A 27,818-nucleotide genomic window follows, 5' to 3' on the forward strand; every position below is an offset into this window, starting at 1 on the left:
AATTTTAGACTGCCGATAAACTTAAAAACGCATTGCCGATAAACTTAAAAAACGAAACGAAAAATTAAATTTAATCTATTTATAAAATAAAATATTTTTTTTCAAAATTAAAACAATACACTGAATAAGTTGCTCTATTTAAGAGAATTCAATATTTTTTTTTAATTTCTTTACAAATGTTTTAGGATAGTTATATAAAAACAATAAGTTATTAGAGCACTTGCAAATTGATGCAATTGAAAATTTATTACAATTAAATAATAATATTGCTAAATTATTTTACATAAAATTCCCATTATAATAAATTGATATTATAAAAAATTATTCATTTAACTTTTTTTTTTGACTAAAAAATTTAATATTATATTATAGTTTAAAGTTTTATTAATATAATTAGAACAATTTTAATATAATTAAATTATATATATAACATAACATTTAATATTAATAGGAACTAATATAATATAAAAACATGTAATATATTATTTATAAAAAATTAATATTAAATTAATCATTTCAAGAGCAATTTATTTTAATTAAAAAAATTTAACCTTTCTTGATTTTTAATTAAATTTAATACAAAATTATAAATTATAACAAAAATTGTTAAATTTTCCAAAACAGAACCAAATTGAAATTCTAATATTTTAACAGAAATTGACAGAATTCTGTTAAATTAACAAAAAATTGTAATATTTTTGTATTTAAATAGTGAAATAATTTAAAATATTCTATAAAATATACTTAATATTCTAAAAAATATAAAAATACGGATTAACCACAAATTTCATCTTAACTAATGATTTATTAAAAATTTTTATTATACTACATTTAATTACTACTCGTAATTTCTTGGAAAAAATTAATTAATATATAATGCCAATAAATATAATTACAATTTGTTAAACGAGACAAAAACCAAAATAATAAAATTATATATATACATAAATATATAACAGCATTAATTGACGTCATTTGCAAGCACATGCATATTATATTTTTAGCAATAAATAGTATGTTAATAATTTTCACGCGTAAACATTCCACAATATTTCCTAATTTCCATATAATAATATATTCTAAATAAATATAAGCTTTAAAATATAATTTATAAACATAAATACATTTAATTTAGTTATAATTGAATTTTTATTTCTCTATTATGTTTAATTTTTCTATTTTATTAAAATGTATAACAGATTTTTTCTTTTAAAAAATACATAGAACATTGATAATCTAAAACATATACATATTGTTAAAATTTAGTGCCAAAAATATATTTTTTTTTAAATTTAATCAGTTCAACAAAATTACATAATAATAATAATAGTTGACAAATAGTTGACATTTTTAATTAATTAAATCTTAATTGTTTAAAAAACAAAAGCAATAATATAAATTTATAACACTTATATTCGTATAATGTTATATTATTCATTATTATCTAACTTTTCATCATTATTGTCAAACAAATAATTATTATACTAACATTATTATACAGAAATTCTATAATATTATACGGTATTTAATTAACATTTAATTGGTATTATATTTGCTTATTAATATTTAATTCGAAATGTAAATCAACTTATTTCTAATGTAGTACGGAAGTTTCTCTATATATGTTATTATTAAAATCTATTAAAATCCTACTTGTAATAAGTATATATGTATTTTATTGTAAAAATATATATAAAAATAAATCAATGTAATATTAATTTTATCCTGATATAGGTTTTTAAAATATATGGAAATTTTAAGAGATCAATAGGTAATATAAAAAACAGAAACATATATTTGTTATACTCTTAAAAATTCTTACTAATTCAATTAATTAGTACATATAATATAGTAGCGGAAATTGTTTTTCTAAGATTTTGTTATTTTTTTTAATTTTCATATTAATATCGTATTTGTAATTTTTAATTACTCTGTATTACACTTTATATATTGTAATAATTATGACGCAATGTAATTTAATCACTAATCATATATTTACGCATTACAATAAAACCTGTAAATGAAGAAACATTATTGAAATTGCATTCATACACACACACACACTCATACACACATTCCAATTAAAAGTGATTCCCCATTTAGTATCATTGAAAACTACTTTTTTGTATAAAATAATAAAAAATTCGCCAACTCACGTGAAGCTTTTCATCCTGTTTAATTAAACTTCTACAATTAATTTATTATTAAAAATTATATTGTAAAATATTTAAACACATTATAATATATAAAATAGAATAAAATTTAAATGTTATACTATATTACATTAAATGAATTATATAGAAACGTATATGCATATATTATAAAGAAGTATGAATAAATTCTATCAGCTCTATTCTATAAGACTCGTCGAACATAAAAATATGTGAGGTGACAAATTTGCTATTCTAATATAGACGCACGTCTCACTATTTTTCGCAAAAAAGCGTCTTTGGAAAAATGTCACATATTCATTGCTAATCTGTCGACATTTGTATATTTTGTTGTCGACAGAGATATAAAAGTTACTGTAAAACAAAAATTAGAGGAAATGGAGAAGATACAAATATAATTAGATATTTTAATGTAAAAGTAAATGAGCGGCTGGAATTTCAAATTTTAATCGAATTGATGGAAAATTCAAAACTTCACTTTAATCCAAAAACCAAAAAAAAGTTCGAAGACATTCTAATCTTATTCTAAATTACTATTTTTTATTTATATTTTTGTCTCTTACTATAGTTTATTTAAAAACACTTTTCTAACTTTTTGACATCAAAAATTTTGAGTCTCGCTCACTTCTTGTGTCACCTCACATTTCGCGTCTAGTAGAATAATAAAAATAAATATGACGAGACAAAAAAAAATGTGACGTGAGTAGAATAAGGCTGTATGTATATTGTTATATATTAGAATATTGTTATGACGTTTATTGCAACATTATATTTTATTTTGTTTTAGAATGTTTTTATTGAGAGTAATAAAAATATATGTACGTACATTGAAAAAGTTGTGTAAAATTGTATATAAAAGTTAATGTTATACAAGTTTATAATATTAAAGAAATAATTTTTTTAATTAAGTTTTTAATAAAACTTGTAACTTTAGATATTCCTTAAACCCATAAAATTAGAAAGATTCACGTTTTTTAATCATATGTTAATTAATATATTTCATATATTTTTTGCAAAATTTTGAAATAATTTCTATATTTAAAACTATTACATATGTTCTTAAATCTAAATTCTTTTGAAAAAATTAATTATTAAGATTCGGGATTAAATTTTTTTCGAATAAAATTAAACTGAATATAAAATTTACAGAATAAAAATTTGTAATTATTGTTGATATTGTTATACAATTTGTTTTTCAATACATATTATGCACGTGGATTTTAAATATTACTCATTTGTTATATTAATTAATTTATTTTTGAACATTTATAAAGTAAAAAAATTTTTATAATCAAAATATTATTAATAATTAAATAAATAGTTTATTTTTGAAATTTTATATTCAAAATTTAAAATAATTTAAGAAAATGAAATCATTATAACAGATTTGTATTGATTTTATATTGTTGAATCCCTATAAGTATGCAATTTTATTACTGACTTAATTTTATAACCACATTTTCGCTTTTTTAAATAAAAATATTTTCGTGCATTTAAAAATCTTCTATTACAGTAATTGGAATATAATTTGATCAAAAAATATTTCATTATTAAATTATAAAATTTTTTAAATTTTCTGTAATTTAATATTAAGTAATATTATATCATTTCTATACAATTGTTTATTTTCTATTAATTTACAAAGTATAAATGAATACAAATACCTATAGTTTAATGAAAATTAATGATCTAAATTTAATTGTTTTTGTTAAATTTTCTGCTGTAGTAAGAAATATATGGAACATGAAATTCCGTAAAATTCAATAGAATTGCCTATTAAATAAACAATAAAATTTACATTCCTAATTAAATTGGTATGTACGTAACCATTTATTATATTTAATTTTATTGGTTGCGAAAGTATAGAAGTATATTTATTTTAATTATAAGTAATATGTTTGAAAAGTATAATGCGAATTTTGTTGAATTTTTCTATATAAATGTAATAAACCGCTCTATAATCAAATAATTCAAGTATTATAATATACGTATGACACTTAATAATTAGGTTTCTGGTTAAGTAAATAGGATTTATTCTGAAAAGAAAATACGCCTATTTGTAAATAAGATAAAGTAAGAAAATTATAATAACATGTCTGTCTTAATATGAGGTTACTTTAATATTGTTGCTTTTAAATAAATTTCCTTGAATTCTAAGAATTTTCCAGTTCTTGAATTATTTATAGCTCTTACAAATATTTAATGTCATTTCATTAGTACGTCGTATTTAAGACGATCTGCTTTTGAAGACGCTCTCAATTCTCTCATGAAGGCTCATCGCCTCGTCTGAATATCACATTTTATTTTAAAATTTTAAATGAAATTTAACGTCACTTCTTTTGAAGTGTTAAATGACTTTTTTAAAAACTTCCGTACTTAAGTTGAAGTTAAATTCAACTTTTTCATAGAGAGAGAGAAAAGAGCTGCGCAGAAAATGTAAAAAATGAGAGAAATTCAAATATTCATATAAAATAAATGCGTATACGCTTTACTTCGGTAAAGTAAGACGAAGCAGTGAATTCAATGCTTTTGTTTTAGAAAAAGAAGCAATATTTTAAAATTTCTTTTGTTTTAAAAAAAAAAGAAAATTCTTTCCTTCTCAATTACTGTAGTGAAATTACAAAATTAAAAGTTTTAAATAATTAAATTCATCACGTTTTGTAATGTCATCTTTAACCACATTTTTGGTTTAATGTACAAATTATTGAAAAACATGTTTTATTTTTAATATAATTATATTTTTTTAATTAAAATAAATTAATAAACATATTAATACTGTAACATATAATTTTTTTAAATTATATTCAGTTAACTAAATGACTTAATTAGTAAAAAATATACATACATTGTTTAATATGCGTAAATGCAATTTTAAAACGTATTTGTATCCAATAATTTTATTATCCAATAATGATTATTTTTTATAATAATTAATCAAATGTTTAAATGACTTTGAAAAATTTAAAGATAAATTTTAATATTCACGCCAAAGATAGAAGCATATTAGAAGCATTTAATCATATAGAAGTTCAAAGGTTTTTTTTTTTAAATGATAATTGTAACATTTTATTGTAAAAATACTACTTTTATAGTTTAATAATATTTTTTTTTAAATATATAGTCAAGTGTTACCAAATGATTAATTAAATATTTAATTTTATAATACAACTTTTGTTTTTTTTTTTTTCTAAAATTGCATTTTTTTTATTTTTACTTAATTGAATTTATAATTAATTCTTTATTAATTTGCTGAAAAATTATTAAAATTTTTAAAAGTTGTATAAACAATTATAATTGCAATTAATGATAATTTATGATTTTAATGTCAAAAAAGTATCTAAAGTATATAAGGATATTAATCATACATATTGATTTATTCTGACATTTTCAATATAGGCATTTATATATACAATTATAATTAGTGAATTATATTAAAAATAAAATTATAAATATACATATAGTCTTGTTTGAAACAAGTTAAATGAACTTTGAAATCCAACTCTAATATCAAACTAGCTTTATATTCCCATTTAATGCCTTCTCTAATGCAACAAAAATGTTTCAATCAAATGTAAAAATGTTGCTCAACATTTTTGCTAAACTTTTGTCATTACTGAACAAAAGGGTGTGCTTCATGTATTTATTGAGTGAATATTTAAAATTTTTGTTGTTTTTAAATGTTTTGGATTTCATTATAATAATGTTATTGTATTATGTCGCATTAACTTCGTAATATATATAATAACTAATATGTATAAATACGTAACAGAGTAGATCACATCGTAAATACTTATTATTTGTTAAAAAATTATTATTCTTTAAAATTTGAAAATAATATTTTAATTAAAAAATAGTATATCGAAATTGAATATATTAATTATATAAAATATAATAAAAATATTATAATAGTCACCGCAGCTGTTATAAAACTGACAAAAATGCTGTATTATATAGCAACCATTTTAATTATCATTTAATTAATTTAATATCAATTATATCAAATTAACTAGAATTACCTACACGTTCCTTTTTTTAATTTATATATGAATGTACATATAATATATGTATATATTATATACATATTCACATATTAATTAATGCTTTATATAAATCCTATATGACAATTATAGAAAGAATATATTATAAAATTCGTTTTTTGTAACAATCAATTATTTAACTCATAGAAATATGAGGCAATATTGTACGAATGTCATAACACATTATGACTCTTCACAACAATAATATAACAACACTTCTATAGATAGTATTGAATTTGAGATTAGATAGTTATGAAAATATGCAGGAATTATTTGGCAAATAAGTACTCGCTACAAACAAAATTCCTGTGAGAACATTACATAGCTGGCATTCTGAAAAGTAATTCTTGTTTCTGACATTTCGTAACTGATATATATAGTTGAGATATATAGATTGTGTCAAAATTAATAACAAATTTAACGTTCCCATGAATTATTCTCGAAATAAAATTTTTTAAAAGTACAAAGATCTTTCATGAAATAATCTCAACTTCTACTTAATATAATCCGATTTGATTAAATATTTAAAAAATTTAAAATAGTTTTTAATATATTAAATATTATAAACACGTATACAAATATTATGTGTACAAATTCATACACGTATATATATTTAATTGAATTTAATTAATCGATAATTAAACATAAATTTTACTGCTTAACAATAAAATAATAATTATTAAAATTTAATCGTGTTTAAATTAACACTTATTGTTTAGATATATTGGAAAGTTTTATACTTGGCAGCTTCTATTACAATATTAAATATAAATATGAACAAATGTATGTGTATATACGTGAAATAATTATAAATATATGTATTTTAATTGCTAATATACCATATTCCAATTAAAATAACGTCAATGATAATATTATATGATGAACAGAAATTTACCATGTTAATGCACTATAGAAAAAAAGAATGCTGTTATGAGTAAGATATTCTATTATAAATTATTTTAAAAATTCTAGAATTTTCATTCAAATAATAAATATGTATAATAGGAAGATTAATTATAATTTTAAATACTTCATACTTTGGTAGCAAATAATTTTTTTGTTGTTATTTTTTGTGCTTTTGAACAAATAAATTAATGATTGAAGTCAAAGGGTAATAACCTATGTTATACATGCTTATTATTATAAAATATAGATTATTACAATACAAAAAGTTTATAGTATAAGATAAAATCAAATTAAATAATATAAAATGTATTAACAATTCTGTTATCTATTTTATGTGATTTCGACAATTTTATAATAGATATGAAAATTAGGATTTAGGAGCAGAATTGCTTTGAATTAATTCGGAGGTTATTGTAATTTTCTAAATCGTGATAGCTTTGTGTAGCCCCTAAGTTGAAGTTTTAAACAAATTTTCCTATATAGCATCTAATTCATTTTATTGTATTCAACAGAGCAACCAACAGTATTAAGAACATCAGAACGGGCCTGAAACTCCAAGCAAAACAGATATAAGTCCTAATAGAACTGCAGATATTATTCACTCAATAATCAACAGAATTTGGTAAACAGAACAAATATTGTGCAGCTAGAAGGAGAACATTATAATTAATCTATCAAAAAAGCATAATGCAAGGACTGGCAGAGTTTACGAATACTGAATGCGTTTATAAAAACACCTGCGTTTACAATATACTCCAAAATCAAAAGTAACACACTTCGAATAATCGCAGAACGCTCAGTTGAATGGTATTCACCATTGTATATCACTTTTGTGAAATAAAGTTTCGAAAGCACCTTTGACACGATCAATTGAAGGACATTATGGCTTTCTTTAGCAAATAAAGATATTCCAAATAAAATAATCAACATAATAAAGTCAATATATGAGGATGTGGAGCTAAGGGTGTTTTATCAAAGCCAATTAAACAAATCAATAAGATGGGGTCGGAGTTAAGCAAGGAATCTTGCCAAATATACTCGAAAGCCTGTAATATGCAGACGACATAGTCCTACTTATCCAAAGGCAAGCAATACAAAGTACATGATCTGATGGAGATTCTGGAAAAGATATGGAAGATTAGTCGAGAGCTAGCCGAGATGGCGTTAAGGAGACCCTGGTCGGGTTGGCTTTTTGGATGCTTTATTCTCCCTAAGGGATAAGAAAATGAAAAAAAAATTTCATTATATTAACAATTAATACTGTTGATAATAAAAGTACGTCAAAAATAATCATAAATTACAGGAATAGCAAACTTGTCGACCATAAGTCTGACTTAAATTTATAACGGGAGTGAAATATAAAATTTCTGTTAAAAATTCTTAAATTTTTTTATTTCATCTTCTTTGTATCTAATATAGAATGAAAAGAATGATTTCGAATAAAAGAATATACAAAATTGATAAAATAACTTCAAAGAAACTCTATTAGATATTAGAGTATATTAGAATATATGAAAATCAAAATAGAGAATAAGATAAAAATTAAAAATTTGGGAAGTAAATAATGCGTTTTTATTATAATTTTTTTTTCTTTGTTTTTATCATAATATTATTACAATTTTTGTGAAAATAGGTCAATGACTTTTCTTACATAAAATATGTATAATAATATTTGAAAACAATGAAATATAAATAATATGCATGTGACGAATGTATTAATATTATACTGTTGCAATAATAATTGTTATATAACTACTTTAACGAAATTTTTGAAATTGTTTGATGTACATATTGAATACAATTGAATAGTGAACTTAATTTCCTTTGCATAGTATAAATAAGCATTTATTTATATCCTTTAAATGATTATGATTCGAATTTAAATCTGATTTTTTAAATAAATTTTGATATATAGCTATGTAAATAACTAATATAAACTCAGTCAAAAAGAAAATTCAAAGAACATTATTGTAGTTAAAGTAAATTATCCAGAATATTATAAGAAAATCCATTTAACCAAAATTAATGAATGTATTGCAAAAAAAATGTATAAAAGTACACATAATAGGGCGACCCACTTATAAACTCAAATAGGAAAGTTGATATACTATCAATAAAGATGCAAATAAAATACGTATCGCTTAAATTTATGCTATATTTAACTTTATTATTATTATTTATGTAATTGCTAGTTTCATTCAGAAGTTAATATGCATTTAATTTGGTATTTCAGATATGGTGCTATAATAGTATTTTGAAAAATGGACTTCCAACTTAGTACCACCGGAGAAAGCTGTTTGAAAATAAACTATAAAGAAATACTTTTGCAACTATTAATGTCACAATACCTGTTTTTAAAAACTATGGCGTGTTCTGTAACCGTTTTCTGAATAATTTGATTGAATTATCAAACAAAAATGGAATAACCAAATAAAATGGAAATTGAAAAAATAATAAATCCATTACAAACGTACGTATTAACGATAATTAGTTACGACATATACAGAAAAATTAATTGATCTAATTTTTTAGGAGATTTGAATTCGAGAATGTATTTGGGCCAGTCCAGCTATAATGTAGTCATATTCAAACTAAGCGGCATAATACACATAAACGTAGATCTACGGTGTTCTATACAAAAATTTTAACATAATATAACATTTTATTATAAAAAAATTTTAAATGTATTATTGCAAATCTACATATATTGCAAAAAAGATCAGTTATAATTCCCTCACTGATTTGTACTCCTCATTATAAAAATCTGTGATGGAATTATCACACATTACAATAAATGTGTCAATATAACAAAATTACATTATGTACAATATTATATGTTAATAGATATCGTGTACATTATACACTTATATAATCTACAAAACTATTTTTGTATATTCTTCTTTCTTTCATTTTATTCACAACTAATAATAATAACAACAATAAAATAAGATTATTAATGTCAGTGGGTGACAGAATTTAATTATTAAATACTTATTGAAATTAATTAAAAAATATTTTACTATTATAATATGTATATATGATTAATGTACAATAATAACAAGAAAATCGTTGTATTACAATTTAAGAGCAAAATCAATCAATTATAAGTAAAATAAAAGAGCCAAATTAATTGCATGTAAAAAAAAAATTTACTGATAACAGATAAAAAAAAGACAATAAGCACGTCATCGGCCGAATAAAATAATCGGCCTTGCTTACATTTTCACTATAAATGTATGTACATATATATAATTATAATTTTTCAATTATATCTGAATTAAATTATTATTTTTTTTTAATTCTTATATTAAATTATTGAAGGTTAAGTTGTTCTTAGTTTAACAATATTTCATTGATCTATACAATATGCAATACAATTTACGTCACTGTGGTTAGTATAATGAATAATAATAAATTTTTATGAATAATAGATATAGTACACTAGGATTAGAGTACGAAAGCTAATATAGTAATATATTAGTAAATATAATACGAGTTATAGTTTAAATCATAAAATTGGAAAATCCTGAATTTTATAATCGAAATAGAAGCAGAAATATAAAAATTCTGTATAATTTATGTATATTAACAAAATAAGTATATGTATAAGTTCCCGGAAATGTCACGTTTTCAAATGCCATTGCCATAGGCTTTAGATTTTTAGTTTGAAATATTGCTTCCCCATATTTTAACGTTCAAATTTCTAATGCTCTTAGTCATTTTTGAGTTGTTTTGCCCTTATTTATGTAATTTCCAATTCCTCTTAGAATTATATTATTTTATCATTTATATTATTTACAGTCCTCATTTGTAGATTGTAGATTTGTAGAATAAATGAGGACCACAATCTACTAGATCTCAATCTAGATCATTTTGGTAATTATATTTAAAATAAAAAAACTTCCTTTTTATTTACGAATAGCATTATAGAAGGCGGGTGATTATAAATTTATTTTCCTATTCCTGAATAGATTTCAAATATGCTACATATATACTATTAATTATTATCATAAATTTATATACTATATGAAAAAAATCATATGCATATCATACATGCAGTTAATAAGCAAAATTACCAATATTATATTGGTAATCTTCTCATTTTTGTTATTAATTTTTTTAAACCCATACAACAAATTCTTCTATATTTAATAAGAATTTTTTATTGATTTTATTAAAAAACTTCAATGATTTTAACTGAAAATTGTTATACTGGTATATATAATGTAGAAATTATATAGAAAAATTAAGCAAGAGCATCATTTTCAACAACGTGATAAGAAATTTATGCATATAGTGTTACCAATAAAATTCTGTTATAATATGATAAGGATTAATTGTATATACAATGTAATTTAAGCGATTCATGTAAATTAATTAAAAATGAATTGTTATACTTGTTATTACGAAAATAATTTCATATAAAAATTATTTGTTTACTTCTACAATATCACCTGCGTATTAGAAATTGTTATATGTGATATAGAAATCAATAACTTCATATTTTTTTTTAATTTTTGTTATTTTGCATTAGTAATAATTGTGTTCCTTTCAATCAAATCTTTGGAAAAGTTCATAACCTTAAATTTTTCAATTCTGTTTGAATTTGTATACGATAAGTCTAGTTTTAGTAGACTAATGCAATATTAACAACAAATAATATTAGACATATTGTATTCACTATTTATTGTATAATCACTCTATATTTAACTTCATGTATAATGCAACAATATTTTAAATTTAAATAATTACTTTGTAATACAAATGCTCGTTTATAATTAAAATATCCATGTACATATTATATAGGTAAACATAAATATATTTAATAAATTTAAAATTTTTAAGTATACAAAGTCCCATACACATTTACTACTATAACAATGTAAAATTGTGTATAATAGAAAAGATTTTTAGTTTGATCACAGATCATACATGGTAAATCAAAGATCTTTTATAACCATAAAGCTTATGGAACCAAAACACCACATGATTAAGTAAAAATTTTATAGAGCTAAAATACACCTACGATTCTTTATTCTAAAATCTGAGAGTTCGTCTTGTTAAATTAAGTAAATCATATTTATAAAAAATGTCGGTTTCATGTAACGTTGTTAAACTTAAATTAAATGTATGTACGTACAAATAGTAAATTTAAATTTAGACAATTAGAACAGGCACTATACATGTAAGTATAATTTAAAATAAACAGCATGTCAACAAAAATAATTTGAATAAATTGTAATTTTTTAATTAAGAAAAATATGTATAACATACCTACTTAAATATATGGTCTATATACATTAAATATGTGCACATAATAAATTCCTCAATTGGTTGAGTTGAAGAAGTGGTTAGTAACACAAAAGCATAAGTACTGGTATATTTAAATGAAAGTAATTAAAATTAACTTAAATGAACATTTAAAATTTTTTTCTAAAATTTTCAAGTTATCTATTATCTATGTACATACATACATATAACGTGTTTAGAGTAGAACTATCCTAAGTAACAATTTGCAAGTTATGCTTAGGAAAGTAAATTAAAAAACAGAAATTTAATTGATATTCAAATTCTCGGATGACAGCTTTAAACCACAAAATATATTTGTATTAAGTTTTAGATGACAATCCTGCGTCCACATAAAAATTTATATATATTTAAACCCGAAATATATTTATAGTGCATCAATAAGGTATACACTCTTGTGTCTATCGTGCAATCAACTGGCATAAGATATTGCTTTAAAAAAATTTTTTTTGTTGTTTTAGAGAAATGGACTTTGGATTACGATATGTTTATATGCACCAAAAAAATTTTTAAATTTATGTATTTCTTTGAGAATTTGTGTCTTTTTGGGCATGTATACTCATATATTTTTGTAAAACATAATAATTTTCTAAAACTTACATATGTATAACACTCAATAATAATCCCATCATAAGATTTTAATAGAGATTTCAAAATTTTTATAAGAGAAGACATCACATAAATGTCACTGTTCCTTATATAGAGATTCTACTGCACATTTATATACCATCTTATAATTAATAAAGTTTTCTTTTATATTTCTTTTAATTTATATATTAAAATATTTCCTAATTAACAATATATTCAAACGTAAAAATTTATTCATTTATATTAAAATTCCTATGAAAATTTAATTAAATAGTAGTACACTATATTATATACTAAATACTAAGTATAGAACGCAATATTATAAAAGTAATATTTTTAATTGATCACTAATTAATTGAATAACCAAATTAAGAAAATTTATAACAATATCACAATAGAAATTTTACTATTCACATTTTATAACTTTTATGAATTGTTTATGTATCGTAGTAAATTGTGTATACATAAATGTGGTTATTGAAAATTTTTCAATTAAAAAATCCGGCAAAATAAGAAAAGAAAAATATTGGCGTTAGTATAAATTTATTTACCTATGTATGCCAGATTTTTTTTTTTTTGTTTTTTTACAATATAGTTGAGTACAATGATACTTGAGTTGAGTGGCTCACAAAACAATTGCAATAATATTTTTGTTTTGATATTATTTTTATTTTATTTTATAAATTTTTTTTCTTATATTTCTTTTTATATTATTATTATTAAAAGATCCGGTAAAAATATTATTATTATTTTCAATTTATTTTTATTTTATTAAGGTTAGTTTACACTTTACTTTTTTTGATTTATTGTATAAATTGTCATATAGTTTAATTGACATAAAGAAACAGATGTGTGTTTTTGTTTATAAATTATTTTTTATTTATGACAAATTATTTTATTATTCTACATTCTAAGGCAATGCTGTTCAATTTTTAGATAGTTATGGGCTAGTTTTTATCCTAAAATTTTTAGAAGGCCAAAATAAATCTTATAAATTCAAACAATTTACTTGCCAAATTATTACTTGAAATACTTTTTGGTCTTTTTTGGGCAGTACTGCTGTAAGGTGCAGTATGTATGATAGTCCTAACTGATAATATTTGAATGTGTCAGGGATCAGGTTAATCTGTATAGAGTTGATTAAATAAAAATTTTTCTAAACTTTATATGTATTTTAAAATGAAACACACATTAATTTGAAGAGGAATTTTCAATTTAATTGGTATAAAAATTATTCATATGTTCGTATTAATCCAATTATGTTGATATAATGCAAATAAAACATATATTAATGCCATTCATACATAACACACGCATTATTTCATACACAACACACATGTCAAATAAAGTATTTAAGGTTTTGAAACAATAAAAAATAAAATTAATACAGTTAAAAATATAGAGAAAAATTTTGACAAGATATTGGTGTAAACACTCCTTCATAATTATGCAACATATAAGATTTTCTTTTATAATGTTTATTGTTGAAAATTTTTGAAAGAAAAAATTGTCAAACAAAACGCCATTAAATAATTTTATAAAAATATAACATTCGCTTGACCGCTATGCATAAGGGATTTTTTTTTAATTATTTTATTTTTAGAATTTTTTTTTTTTAATTTGAATTGAATATTGAATAAGTGTTCTCAACAAAAAAAATTGTAAATATAAAATTTTATAGTAGTGCATGCAATTATATTAATATAACAAATAAAAAAAAATTAATATAACAAATGAAAGGAAAAATAATATTTTATTTGTATTTATTTTTTTGTTTTTTCATACTCACGTGTATTTTTTAAGAGAAACATAATAATTAATTCTCTCTTGGAAAACAGCTGATGCTTAAGTGATCACACCGAACTTTTATATTAATATAAAATATTTATAATATTTTATTTATTTATTATAATTTTGTAAATTTTTATAATATATTTATTAATTTTTTTAATTTTAATTTTTAGTGTTATTTAATATAAATATTATGTGAAATTATTTTTTAAAATTAAATACTGTTTGGTATAATTAATTAAATAAACATAATTTTTTTTTTCAATTGATTTTATTATATTAATTTTATTAATAATTTATTGTTGTGTGTATGTATATGCACCTAATAAATAGGTGTTTCATTCATCAATTTTATTTTGTACCATCATCAAAGAAACACTGTATAGGTACGAACAGAATTGAATCAAAAAAATTATACGTCCATATTGGAAAATATGTAAAAAAAAATTTATATTTATGTCAAACATAAATTAAATTAATAAAGTCTAATTAGTTAAATTTAAAAAAAAAAATATAAAAAATTATAACAATTTTATTTCTCTTTTTTTTAAAGAAATACCGTTATTCTCTCAATTTGTCAACTGACTTCTAAAACATAAAAATAATAACTGAATTAAATTCCAGTCTAGAATTTCTTAAAAAAATTAAAAAGAAAAAAATTTGAATTTCTTTTCATTTTTTTTTTTCATCATCATCATTATTTGAACTGATAAGAAAAAAAAAATAAATTTTCTTTTATTGTGTAACTTTTAAGTATAAAACTTTTTATGAATATTATAAATGCGCCTACATATATGTGCACTAGTAAAACAAGTAAGTAGGTACACAATTTGGTATAATAAGTGTGCGCATAACTAAAATGTACTTGTTTTTTTTTTGTTTCTTTTTCTCATTAGAATATTATCATAATTACCGGAGAGAGACTTATTATTATTAAATGATTACTTTGAAAAGTACTCGTATATAAATGTATACACATGTAATGTATAAAAATATTTTTTAAAATTAACAAGAATTTAATTGTATTTTTATGACTTTATTTATACTTAGATGCATTATTATGCCTCAAGACATTTGCGTATGTACATATTAAAAATGTGGTGAGGTATGCAGAAAAGGTCCATTTTTTAAATTAACTTAAAATAGTTAAACATTTACTATTTTAATTGCTTATACTAAACCTTTAAAAAATTTCTAAATTATTAGAAAGATAAATATTTTTGTTATTTTTTTTTTTGTATAAGTAGCATAGTGTTTGCAATCAACTGATTAATAATATTTTGGTGCGTGTCAACATTGTTATTATTTACTTGGATGTCAACATACTTATGCAGTGTTTGAAATTAATTTGACAGATTTTAAGCTCTAGGTGATATTTTCGAATATTACTAAAATATTCATTAATATATGTACGTATAAACTTGTAAGTATTTACATACATACTCGAAAACTAATCAAATAAAGAAAAAAGCATATTGGAATGTAAAAAAATTTTAAAATTAAAATTAAAGAAAAACTATCCTTATGTACATACAGCATGTACATATTATATGCTTATATGCAGTGTTTCTGCAGTGGTGCATTGACATATACCAGCGTGTAGATCTCCATGGGTAAAGAAAAACATTGTCCCACAATAGGCCTTTTTTGGAACCAGTTTAGGGTCTATTCAAATATTTATTATTTGAGCAATTTTTTAAAAAAGATTTAAAGATACTAGGCAAATTTATACACAATCATAATAAAATGTAAAATATAAAAAAAAAAAAACAATATCAAACTCGTAGACCTATTATTTCTTTTTTATTTTAATGCAAAATTTTTATCTCCGCCAGCAAAAACAAACAAGAAATAAGATTAAAACTTTCTTAAATTTCAAGCAATTCCGATAAAAATGTACAAAAAAATTTAACATACATAATTAATTTTGCACCACAAAATGCATAACCTAATTTTAAATTTTGATATCAAATTTTTGTTTTTTAAATTGTAAATTAATTCATTTCATATATTCGTATAATGTAAGATGCCCCAAATTTTACTTCTTAATCAAAGAGCACCATATTTATGATATTTATAATGTTTTCCGACAAAAACACAACTAAAAGTAATATTTTTCTTTAAAAACTTATATTTTTGGCAATTTATAAATATACATACATAAATTTAATTAAATATCACTTAATTGTTTTTATCAGAAACTCTTAAATTTAAAATTGGCACATATTTTATCAAAAAAGTCCAAAAGAAATGGAAAAATCCTAAAATTATATTAAGCGAATAAAAAAATCTTACACAAATATTAAATTGAATTGAATAAAGAAACGAAATCAGAACAAAAATTTTCTATTCAAATATTACTTTACATTTACAAAACAAATTACATACAATTTTTGTTACAGAATTACACTTGAAATTTTTGAAAGAAACAAAAAGAAAAAAAATTTAATTCATTCATAGAATTCAAGTTCATTCAGAAATAGCTACATCTAAGAAAAAGAAACAGAAAAAGTAAAAATCATGGGCAATAGAATATTGAAGTGCGAGTTCATTGATAAAAATATATAATGTAAATACTTTCATTTACGTATGTATATGAATTTATGCATAAATGAAAAAATTTTCCTAATTGAATATTAGATTGTGAAAATTTTCACATTAATCTGTATTTAAAAGTAGCATTATATATAGAAATTTACACATTATATAGCGCAAATACTATAACAATATAATAAAAAACTGGTATAGAAAATATTGTAAATTACTTTGTAAATTAAAATTTTAAAAATAATTGAAAATTATGCACGAATTTTAATCTAATTATTGCATGAATCTAATTATTGAATGATCAATTTTTTAATTTTAATTTAATTTTTGATTAATTTGATATTTTACAGCATAGTTTTTAAGTAAATGTTTAAAGTAAGTGTATACATATAGTGCAAAATGACAAAAAATAATATTGCTAATATTTCTATTGAAGATTAACTTAAAACTAAAGAATATTACTCTTCCAAATAATTTGTAATTTCTTATAACATAAAAAACAATTTAATATTTAATTTTATATTTAAGCACTTAAAGAAATTAAGAGAAATATAAAATATTTGTAATTTGTGATATTACTAAAGTCATTATTCTTTTTATCGTACACCTTATAATATACAATTTATTTCTGTAAAATTCTAACGATACTCTTTTTGGATATCAAGAAAAAACAATAAAATACTTTTAATTGAAATATTAAATTGAAAAAAAAATATATGTTAGCGTTCAGACAAGACACTTAATTTATTTAAATTTTTCCTTTTCTATTAAATTATTTTCAATGTAGTTGATCTTTAACTGAGCCTACATTTATCAAAAACTTATGTATGCCTATATATATTTTTATTTTATTTCCTCAGTTATATTAAACTTAAAATTTTTATAATGTACAATTGATTATTATCTACAATCTGTCTAGAATTAGAATCAGCTTTACTTATTTTAATTCAATACCTTCATTAATAAAGCTTCATCTTAAATTCGAGAGTACAAACATACATAATAGTTTACAATTTTGTAATTAATTTATTTCCATTTAATATTTTCTTATCTTCATGTAAAATAATACTTTTTTATAAAGATAATACATACGTATAAAAAAAGCTTGAAATATTTCATATAATTTTAATAATGTAAATTCATTATTAAAAATTAAACGTAATAATTTTATAATTATATTTACTTAAGTTTCTACAAAATAATAAACTAAAAACAGTGAAACTATTATTTTAATATATCTGGGAATTTAAATTTCTAAACGAGATTATTATGTTTTGTTATGAAAGCTTAAAAACTAAATGATATAGTGATACCATTTTTAGAATAAAACTCAAAAATTTTTAAAATGAATGTTTAAAAAAATAATTTATTAAATTGAAAATTATATAAAATGTAAATTAAAAACTTATATTTTATATTTTTATTATTTTTTTTTTTTTGAAAAATTTTGCTTTCCTTTTTTTTTCTCTATATAATTTACTTAAATTTTATAATTATTTTTTTAAGTCTATAATTTCATATATATTTTTAAATTAATGTTTTCTCTTTTAATTTATGAATTGTTTTTTAAATACATTCTTTTAAAGGTTTGACAATATTTATCACTTAATTTACCAAATAAATATTTTTGACATTTATATGTGTATTACATTGAATACCTAATAATAAATGTAATTATTAATTTTTTTTTTTACAAATATGCACAATTTAGAAAATATATGTATAAAAAATTTTTATAAATAATTGATATTATTATAATACTATCGAATTATACTAATTGAACAATCACTTTTATAAACATTTATAACATCATGTTAAATATTATTAATACAGTTGTCACAAATTTAATAAACGTAAAAGTGTTGAGCATATTTTCTGATAGTGTTTTATTTTTTTTTCTTACAATTCTAAAAAACGTAATATAAATCTGCATTGTTTTAAAGTTGTTTTAAATTTATTTGCAAATTTCTTAAGTCTGAAACTCTCATTCAAATAAAAATTGCATGTTATAAAGATCAAAACTGTTGGTAGTAAATTACAAGTAATTGTTACTATTAAATAATTATTTAAAAATAATTATTAATTTAATAGTAACAAAAAAAAATAAATATGAAATAAATATTTAAAGACAGGTAAGTATTGATTTTATATAAGTATTGATCTTCATTAGACAAAAAATTTAAAATATTTCTTATAGAATTTAAATTTGCAACGATGCAGTATTATACATTTATGCTTAAGAACTTTAAAAAATAATAAAATATCTAAAAATATGGTTATTTCAATTTGTGACTCTTTTATAAGCAGTATTTAATATTAATTTTAATTTTAAATTATTTTATACGTATATTTTTTGTTAATTTAATAAAAATGAAATAAAATGTGCTATATCATACAATTACAATTATAATTTTTCTTACATTCAAAAAAAAAAATCAATCAATTACGGTTTATATAACAAAAATTAATAAATAAATCTTAATTTCCATATAATTAAGATTTTAAGCATTAAAAAAATATAATTATTATTACAATTAATTTAAATATAAAATTATAATCATAATTAAAAGTAGAATAAAAATTATTATGAAACAAAGAAAAATATATATATTTTATAATAATAATCTTGTTTTCGACATTATTGTTTAGTTAGGGAAAATATTTTCAAAAAAAATATGAATAAAAAGAATATAAAATTTATAATATAAAAATTAACAATACCTACGTTAATTAATTGTTATTATAATAATTTTAATGAATATTAATATTTATTTTAAAACAAATTTTTCCTTTAATTGATAATTTAAAATTTTAATTTAATTGAAATTTAATATTTCTATTTACATATTTTTTTATTGTTCTAAGAAAGTTTTTTCGTCAGAACTATCAAGTGAAAACATATTTTTCTTCATGTTCTCTGTTTTTGATAGTTGAAATGAATTTTCTAATGTTGGCTGAATTACATTATACGCTTGTAATTCAAGTAAATTGAATTTCGCCTAAAAATAAATAAAACAAAAATTAATATCATTTATACTAACAAAAAAAAAATGTTTTCCTCATTCTAATTAATATTAGGAACTATTAGCAATTTCAGAAATGAATTAACTTGTATAATATTTTTATGAAAATCTTTAACTAATTAAAGATAAATAATAATTAAATGATTAGAATGAAAAAAAGAATAATACTGTTCCATTAGAGTGCATAAAATTTTCTTACTGGATCTTCTTCAATTGTAGAATTCTTTTGATCATGAGATAAATTAGAATGCTTGTTATTATTCCCCCAAATTGGATCAACCCAAAATGAATGAATCTTAAAAAAAAAATTGAACAATAAAATATTTAAAATTTTTTATGAATATTCAATAACCTCTGAATGATCAGTGACATTTTCTTTATTATTCAATTCAGACTTATTATCAATGTTTTTAGTTTTTTCTGTAATCTTTGATAATCCAAAAATATCATCATTCTTGCTATAATTTAGATTATCATTAAAATAATCCATATTTCCATTAGTCCATAGTTGTGGAAAATCACCAAACGGATCATTGTTGTTAATATCTGTTGAATTAACTTCAGCACTAAAGTTCATTCCATCACAACTGCTTGTTACGCTATTGGCACTGCCATTACTTAAACTTAAACTATTCACATTTTTGTTTAAATTTATATTAGTTGCAGTTGAATTTAAATCAATAGAAGTATTTGAAGAGTTCAATGATACATTAAATGAATTATCCTTTCCATAAAGTGACTGAATAAATGGTTGCTGTTGATCTGATTGTAATTGTAGAAATTGTCTTTTATGATATTCATTTTCATAATTAACTGAATATTTGTATTGATCATCAGTTGATTCAGACGGTAATTTGTTTTTATCTCCGGTCGAAATAAATTTATAAGAATTTATGTAATTTGAATATTTATTCTCATTTTCATTTTCGAAGAAATTTTTCATACAAATTAAATTATTATTTTTGTTATCATTATCAATATTATTATAATTATTATTTGATAAAATATTTTCCTTCATTAACGGTATATTATGCATGACTTGCGTTGTTACAGAATTATTGACTGGGCTGTTTGAAGTCACTAGAATTTTTAAAATAAAAGAGTTATAGTACTTATTAAAACACGTATTAATGAAATTAGAGGTAAAACTTACAAGGGCATGTTGAAACAAGAGATATATTACTACGATCAACTAAACTGTTCAGTTCGAAATTGAAAATATCAGGAAATGCCCGAATAAAAGATGTAATGTTGGGGTAACCTTAAAAACACTTTTATAATAATATCATATATTAAATTTTGTATACCTCAATTTACCAATTTTAAAACAATCGCCTAAAGTTATACTCAAATATTTCTTTATTTCACCCAATGTTAATGTTTTATATTGATCAATTACTTTAACAACTTTCATAATATACCTCATTAAACGTGTTAAAATAACCAAAGTTGTACCTTTATCCATTTTAATCTTAAATATTTAAAAATAGAATTTTACAAAATTATTATTAAATTTAATCCGCTTAAATCCTCTTACTTCTATGGCATATTTCATTGCTAATAATGAATTTTCGGTAATAATTTCGTTGTAGGTCGCGTAATATAAGTTCAGTAATTCGTTTAAAGAAATATCATTTGGTTCTGAATTTAGTATTATCTTGCAAATTCTATAGGTTTGATCGCGAAAATTAGCATCATTTAAATGGCATACAATCCATAATTGGCTTTCGATTTCAATTATCTACAAATAAAATTGATCATAAATTTAAATACGTAAAATAAACGTTCGATATTAATAACTTTTTACCTCAATATATGGTAACTCTCTAATAGCATCGAATATATTTGCAAACCCTAAGGTTTGACTTTGAATCTGATATCCGTATTTCTTTTTATGGAACAATAAAACATCATCTAGTTTCATGCATGTATTTGGAGCTCCTGAATTCACTTTAATTAGTTCTTCTAATTGTTCAGCAAAAACTCGTCTTGCTACTTTTGGAGACAAAAAAATCTTTTTATCTTCATCATTTGTTATTTCAATTTCTACAACTCCTTGGATGGCTTCCATAAGATCAGCTAATTTTAAAAATCCATAATCACTTAAACGGCATTGATAACCAAAATGATAATGATATGAACGAACAAATTTTTGAAATAATATAGAATATTGCGGCGCATTACATAACAAATCAACAACTTCTCCAGCAAAAACGCAAGTTTTTTCAATTTCTAATATTGTTTGCTTCCTTTTTGGGATAGAAATTAAAATGTCATTACCATTTTGTATTGGTGTTACAACAATTATATTAGAATTTGCTAGTCCATCCAAAATATCCTCAATAGCGCATACTCCATAATCTGTTATATCAAAAATACGATTTTGAGTTTGAGCAAAAATTTCTGGTAATTGAGATAAGAGAATTGATTTATTTCCCTGGGATCTGATAATTCGTAATAGATCTGTTGTAAAACGCCTTATTTGTATACGATGTGTGAGTGTAATTTGACGATTTTCACCATCGCCCATTATCTTTTAAAAAATTAATAATGAATAATTAATTATTTAACAGAATTCTTAAAATTTTATTTAGTTAACTTAATTAAATTTAAAATTAAAAGTAATACCTGAACAACTGATGATAATGCTTCAAATAATTCAATCAATTTAGTATAACCATAATCAGCAACACGGCACTGTTTACCAAAATGATTATGATATGCTGGTATAAAACGATTAAATTTCATTGTTGATTTTGGTGACATTTTAATTAATTCTATAACTTCTTTTGATATTTGATACAAAGGATCACTTGGTGAATTATTTTTAATAAAACGATCACTATTTTCTTTACCAACAACATTTTCTGGTACTAACCATCCTAATACTTTTATACCAAAATTATTAATTGATGTTTGTACACCATTAATACAACAAATTAAGTGTTCTAAATTGACTCCATTTTCATTTCGATTAATTTGTATTCCAAGTTCACCAGCAATACAATAAACTAAACTGGCAACTGGTATATCACCCGTATGTGATTTTAATAATGGACATATAATTTGTCTTATTTCAGAAATTGTCATAAATACATTTGGTAATGGTTCAATTTCTTGTTCAGCCCATCCTTTATGTTGTTCCTTGTGAAAATGTATTGAACAATATGGTACACTCTCTTGTAAACCTTCCATTAAAGCATTATTTTCAATTGAATTGATTAATTCTGTATTTAAACTTATATGTTTATCATCATTTTTATCAGTTGTAATATTACAAATATCTTGCATTTTATATAAATCCAATATACTGATTGATGTTTTGAAACGTGATTGAAAAAGTTCACGAAATCTATACATTGGTAAAGTACAGTAGGGAACATCCTAAAATTAAATAAATTCATTAGTTATTTATATTCAACACCTATTTATTAAATTTGATTTCTGGTACAAAAACATTATAGCACTTATTTTACATACATGTATATTTTTTTATATTTTTCAATAATTGAAAATTACATACAGTGCATATATTTAATAAATTATAATGTCATTAATTTAAGTAACATATAACGGATCATTTAAGACTTTTCGTTTCGACATATTTATTCCATTATTTTTTAATCACCTTATAATATTCTTATGTAAAATCAGAAATTATGCTTAAAAGGTGCAGTCAAAACAGGAAGATAACAAATTAAATATATACAAAATTGTTATAAAAACCTTGAAGTCATTGAAAAATAATCGATCCCATTATTAAAATTTGTCGGAATTAACGCCGCTTAAAGAAAAACAACAATTATTGTTAAACCACAAAAATAAAGTGAAAAAAATCCTTGCTAAACCGGAAAAGAAAATTTAATTTTTTAATATCTCACACACAGATGTTGGAATTTATTAAAAAACAAAAAGAACTTCAATCATGTGTAAAAGCTTCCCACAACTCATCCAGTAAAAGAGATTTTGTATTTAAAACGCACATCAAAGTACAAAAGATGATTTATTAAATGATTACCTTTAGTAGTCCTGCTACTTGACACCGTAATGTTGAAATTTCAGTTGTTGAAGAATCTCTTGTATATGATACAACAACTCTTTTATAACCAATTTTTTTTCTATGCAAAGTCGATACTACCAGTTTAGCGTACTAAAAATGTTAAAAAAAAAAGAGAACATTAATAATTTATGAGGAAAAACATTGTATAAAAACAAACAATATAATATGCATATGTAATATGATATAATAAACTTACATATAAATCAGGAACAGTAACCTTGGCACAAGAGCTTCCTTCAAATATTAAAGAAATCACCGGTGTTATTGGTTTTAACTGGTTTACAAGAAAACCGCGTAAATGTTGTTCCTCAAGAGAATAATCAAGATTATTTATTTGTAACGTTATTGGTTGATTCGGATTATTACTGTTATTATTATTGTTAACATTATTATTATTATTATTTATTGAATTAGTACTCGGTATATCAGTGTAAGTACTTAAAATTAAATTATTAAGTTGAGAATAATTTGATGTTGACATACTCGATGATGATAATGTTGTATTATATGATTGAAAATTTTTCGAAAGTACATTATTGTTATTATTGTTATTTATTATACTTGTTTTCTTCTTATTATTACTTTCATTATTATTATTATTATTGTTATTAATAATATTATTATTATTATTATTATAAAAATTTGTTGATTCAGTTAAGACTTTATTAAAATTATCATATGTTAACGATTTTGTACAATTATTATGGGGTGCAGTAATCGAAGAAAATGATTGATTCAATAATGGTTGTTGTAATAATTGATTATTATTGTTATTAGTAAAATTTATACTACCAGTTGAATAAGATCGATTTTGATATGGAGCATAACGATTACGATTATAAATATTACCATTACAATTATTATTATAATGATTCATTGTAACTCCATTAGTATTTGTATATTGAAATTGTGAATTAATATTAAAGGTGTTATCATTATTTAAATTAGTATTTGATTGTCCTAACCATGATGGTATATATGATGGTGTTGTACTTGATAAAATACTATTTGTTGTTAAAACAGCATCATTATTAGTTAAATTATTGTTTGAATTGGACAAATTATTATTGCCATTATTTTGAGTTGTTGATGAATTTTTAATAAATGTTGAGAAATTCATTATTTCAGTATAGATTTTTTTTTTCCAGTAATATAGTATTTATGTATATCCTATTTTTTCAAAAATATTGGTTTCAACAATTCTTAATTTTCAATAATGCTGGTTGATCACAGAAATTCATATAAGACACAAATATTTTTTGCAATTCGAAGGTATGTATATGGATGGATGTATCATGTATCAAAGACCCTTGATGATGAATATTTAAAATAAGCACAGATGATAAAGAATTTTTTTCGGATGTTCTTTTGTAATGATCTAAGCAAACAGATAAAAAGAAATTAACAATAAGCTTAATTATATTTAAATCTATGGTAAAATATATAAAATTAAAGAAATTATAATTTTTTTATTCAAAATACATAGCTATAAGTAAATTATTGTGTTCATACCTTTATAATAGACTATAATAAACGAGCAATTATTAGAGTGATTGGAGGACGCGAAGAGTTATGGTAGAAAACGAATAACAGGAAATACAAACATATGTACCTATTAAATTTAATTATATTTTATAACTATTTACAATTACTACGTACATATTTATGTATTATTTAAATTAAGAAGCAAAAGTTCTCGCATATTCCAGAACAAAATTTAAATATTTTTATGTTATACTATTTTAGAATTAATTTTTTAAATTTCAATTGCTTTATTGTATCAAAACTTATTTAAAATCTTTTTTCACTTATTTTTATAATCTACTTAATTAATATTAGGCTTTAATCCCTGAAAAATTTATAAAAAAATAAATCTCGTAGGAAGCTACTTATAATATAATACGTGCTAATTAATTAAAAAAACAATAGAAAATTATTTTTAATTAAATTTTTATAAATTCAATTTGTATTTTAATTTATATTGTATGGCATATTATTATTTTATTATAATATTAATATGAGTTTGTACTACATGTAATAAATGGTATATAGAGAAAATGTTATATAGCTTGTAACTATTTATTAGATCATTTACTGGGTAAAATAATAACATGTTTTAATATTTAATTTCTGATTTATACCTACATAAGCAATAAAATTTAATTACAGTAAATAGGTAGATATTTAAGTACCAACCTACCTACACACTTTTACTTATTATAAATATATTGAAAATTATTTATGCATAAAATATGTTATTATTAGTTAAGATATTATTTACGTAAATCTTTTTTTAAATTTCCATTAATATTGTTAATTTTAGTAATTATTTTAATAAAAACCATAAAAATCATATAAGGTCCTTGAGGTTATTTTATTAATATACACATGGATCACATATGAAACTAGGCAACTATGAAGATAGATGAATATAAGATGACTATGCTTGAATGTAAATTTAATAATACTCTTGTATTAAATTTAAGCATTAATACAATTTAGTACCTCATACAAATTCTTTCAATATTTAGTAGAGTCAAATATTAACTTTAAATGTAGATATATGTAGGTACCTATAACATAAGATTAATATAATGGAGTTGTTGCAATTAATTCCAACACAATTTTTTAAATTTCATACATTTTTTAAAAACCTATATAGGTCCTTGTGTTATTATTGGTTTAAATATATCTGAGAACAGTTAGTAATAATTACTTTACTAACTGGGGAATAACGTACTTATACCGGCGGAGTTGCGATCTGTCGGAGCTTTCCAATTACTCAAAATCATCAAGGCCAGTAGATCTCGAGAAGATGTTATAGAAGCGTGTCTCACATATTGGAGTACAATAGATTCTTATATGGTGGACGCGGGGCAATGTTACCCCATTTTTACCATCTGCAAACTATAATAATTTCTTTAGCTAGATATACCAACAGGTTATAAATCTCAATTAAGCTTAATTCTCAAATAGAGAAAATTATATTATTATTAAAATTTTATCAAAATATAATAAGGCAGTTTAACTTAATGTGAATCTTTAGTTAAATTTAATATATATACATACTTATGTATGTTCTTCAATAAAAGATTAAGATATAAGTAAAACGTTTCCCGCCAAAAAAAAAAAAAAAACAAATTTTTCAACAAAATCTTACCCAAAAATGTTACCAGTGCATATTACAGCTTTTTTAATTTTTTAAGAATAATTGTAAAAAAATAAAATATTCAAATAAATTCTTACGTTTGATCATTTACAAATTCAATTAATCACTAAAAATAATTAAAATTTGTCAGTGTGGCTTTACTATTTTTTTTTTTTTCGATTTTGATATTATAAAAATAGTTAACGGAAATATTTATATATGTAAAGTTGTATTTTAAAA

The 27,818-nt window shown here is 21.2% G+C and overlaps 2 protein-coding genes across 2 annotated transcripts; both read right to left on the reverse strand.

Annotated features, from left to right (window-relative positions):
• Window positions 1-19,979: 19,979 nt before the first annotated feature.
• On the reverse strand, window positions 19,980-24,873 carry LOC129615747 (meiosis regulator and mRNA stability factor 1-like). Its single transcript, XM_055531122.1, has 10 exons — window positions 24,627-24,873; window positions 24,389-24,520; window positions 22,999-23,754; window positions 22,178-22,903; window positions 21,908-22,111; window positions 21,688-21,841; window positions 21,524-21,631; window positions 20,723-21,450; window positions 20,570-20,665; window positions 19,980-20,346 (listed from the first exon to the last, which is right to left on the reverse strand). Exons 3-10 carry the CDS (start codon window positions 23,728-23,730, stop codon window positions 20,200-20,202), a joined length of 2,895 nt encoding a protein of 964 aa, XP_055387097.1. The 5' UTR covers window positions 23,731-23,754; window positions 24,389-24,520; window positions 24,627-24,873; the 3' UTR covers window positions 19,980-20,199.
• On the reverse strand, window positions 24,377-27,782 carry LOC129616517 (putative uncharacterized protein DDB_G0286901). Its single transcript, XM_055532175.1, has 4 exons — window positions 27,677-27,782; window positions 25,117-25,808; window positions 24,627-24,795; window positions 24,377-24,520 (listed from the first exon to the last, which is right to left on the reverse strand). Exons 2-4 carry the CDS (start codon window positions 25,548-25,550, stop codon window positions 24,377-24,379), a joined length of 747 nt encoding a protein of 248 aa, XP_055388150.1. The 5' UTR covers window positions 25,551-25,808; window positions 27,677-27,782.
• Window positions 27,783-27,818: the final 36 nt, after the last annotated feature.

This window comes from Condylostylus longicornis, unplaced genomic scaffold (genome assembly GCF_029603195.1).
Source record: "Condylostylus longicornis isolate FDR11 unplaced genomic scaffold, ASM2960319v2 ptg000005l, whole genome shotgun sequence".
Lineage (NCBI taxonomy): Eukaryota > Metazoa > Arthropoda > Insecta > Diptera > Dolichopodidae > Condylostylus > Condylostylus longicornis.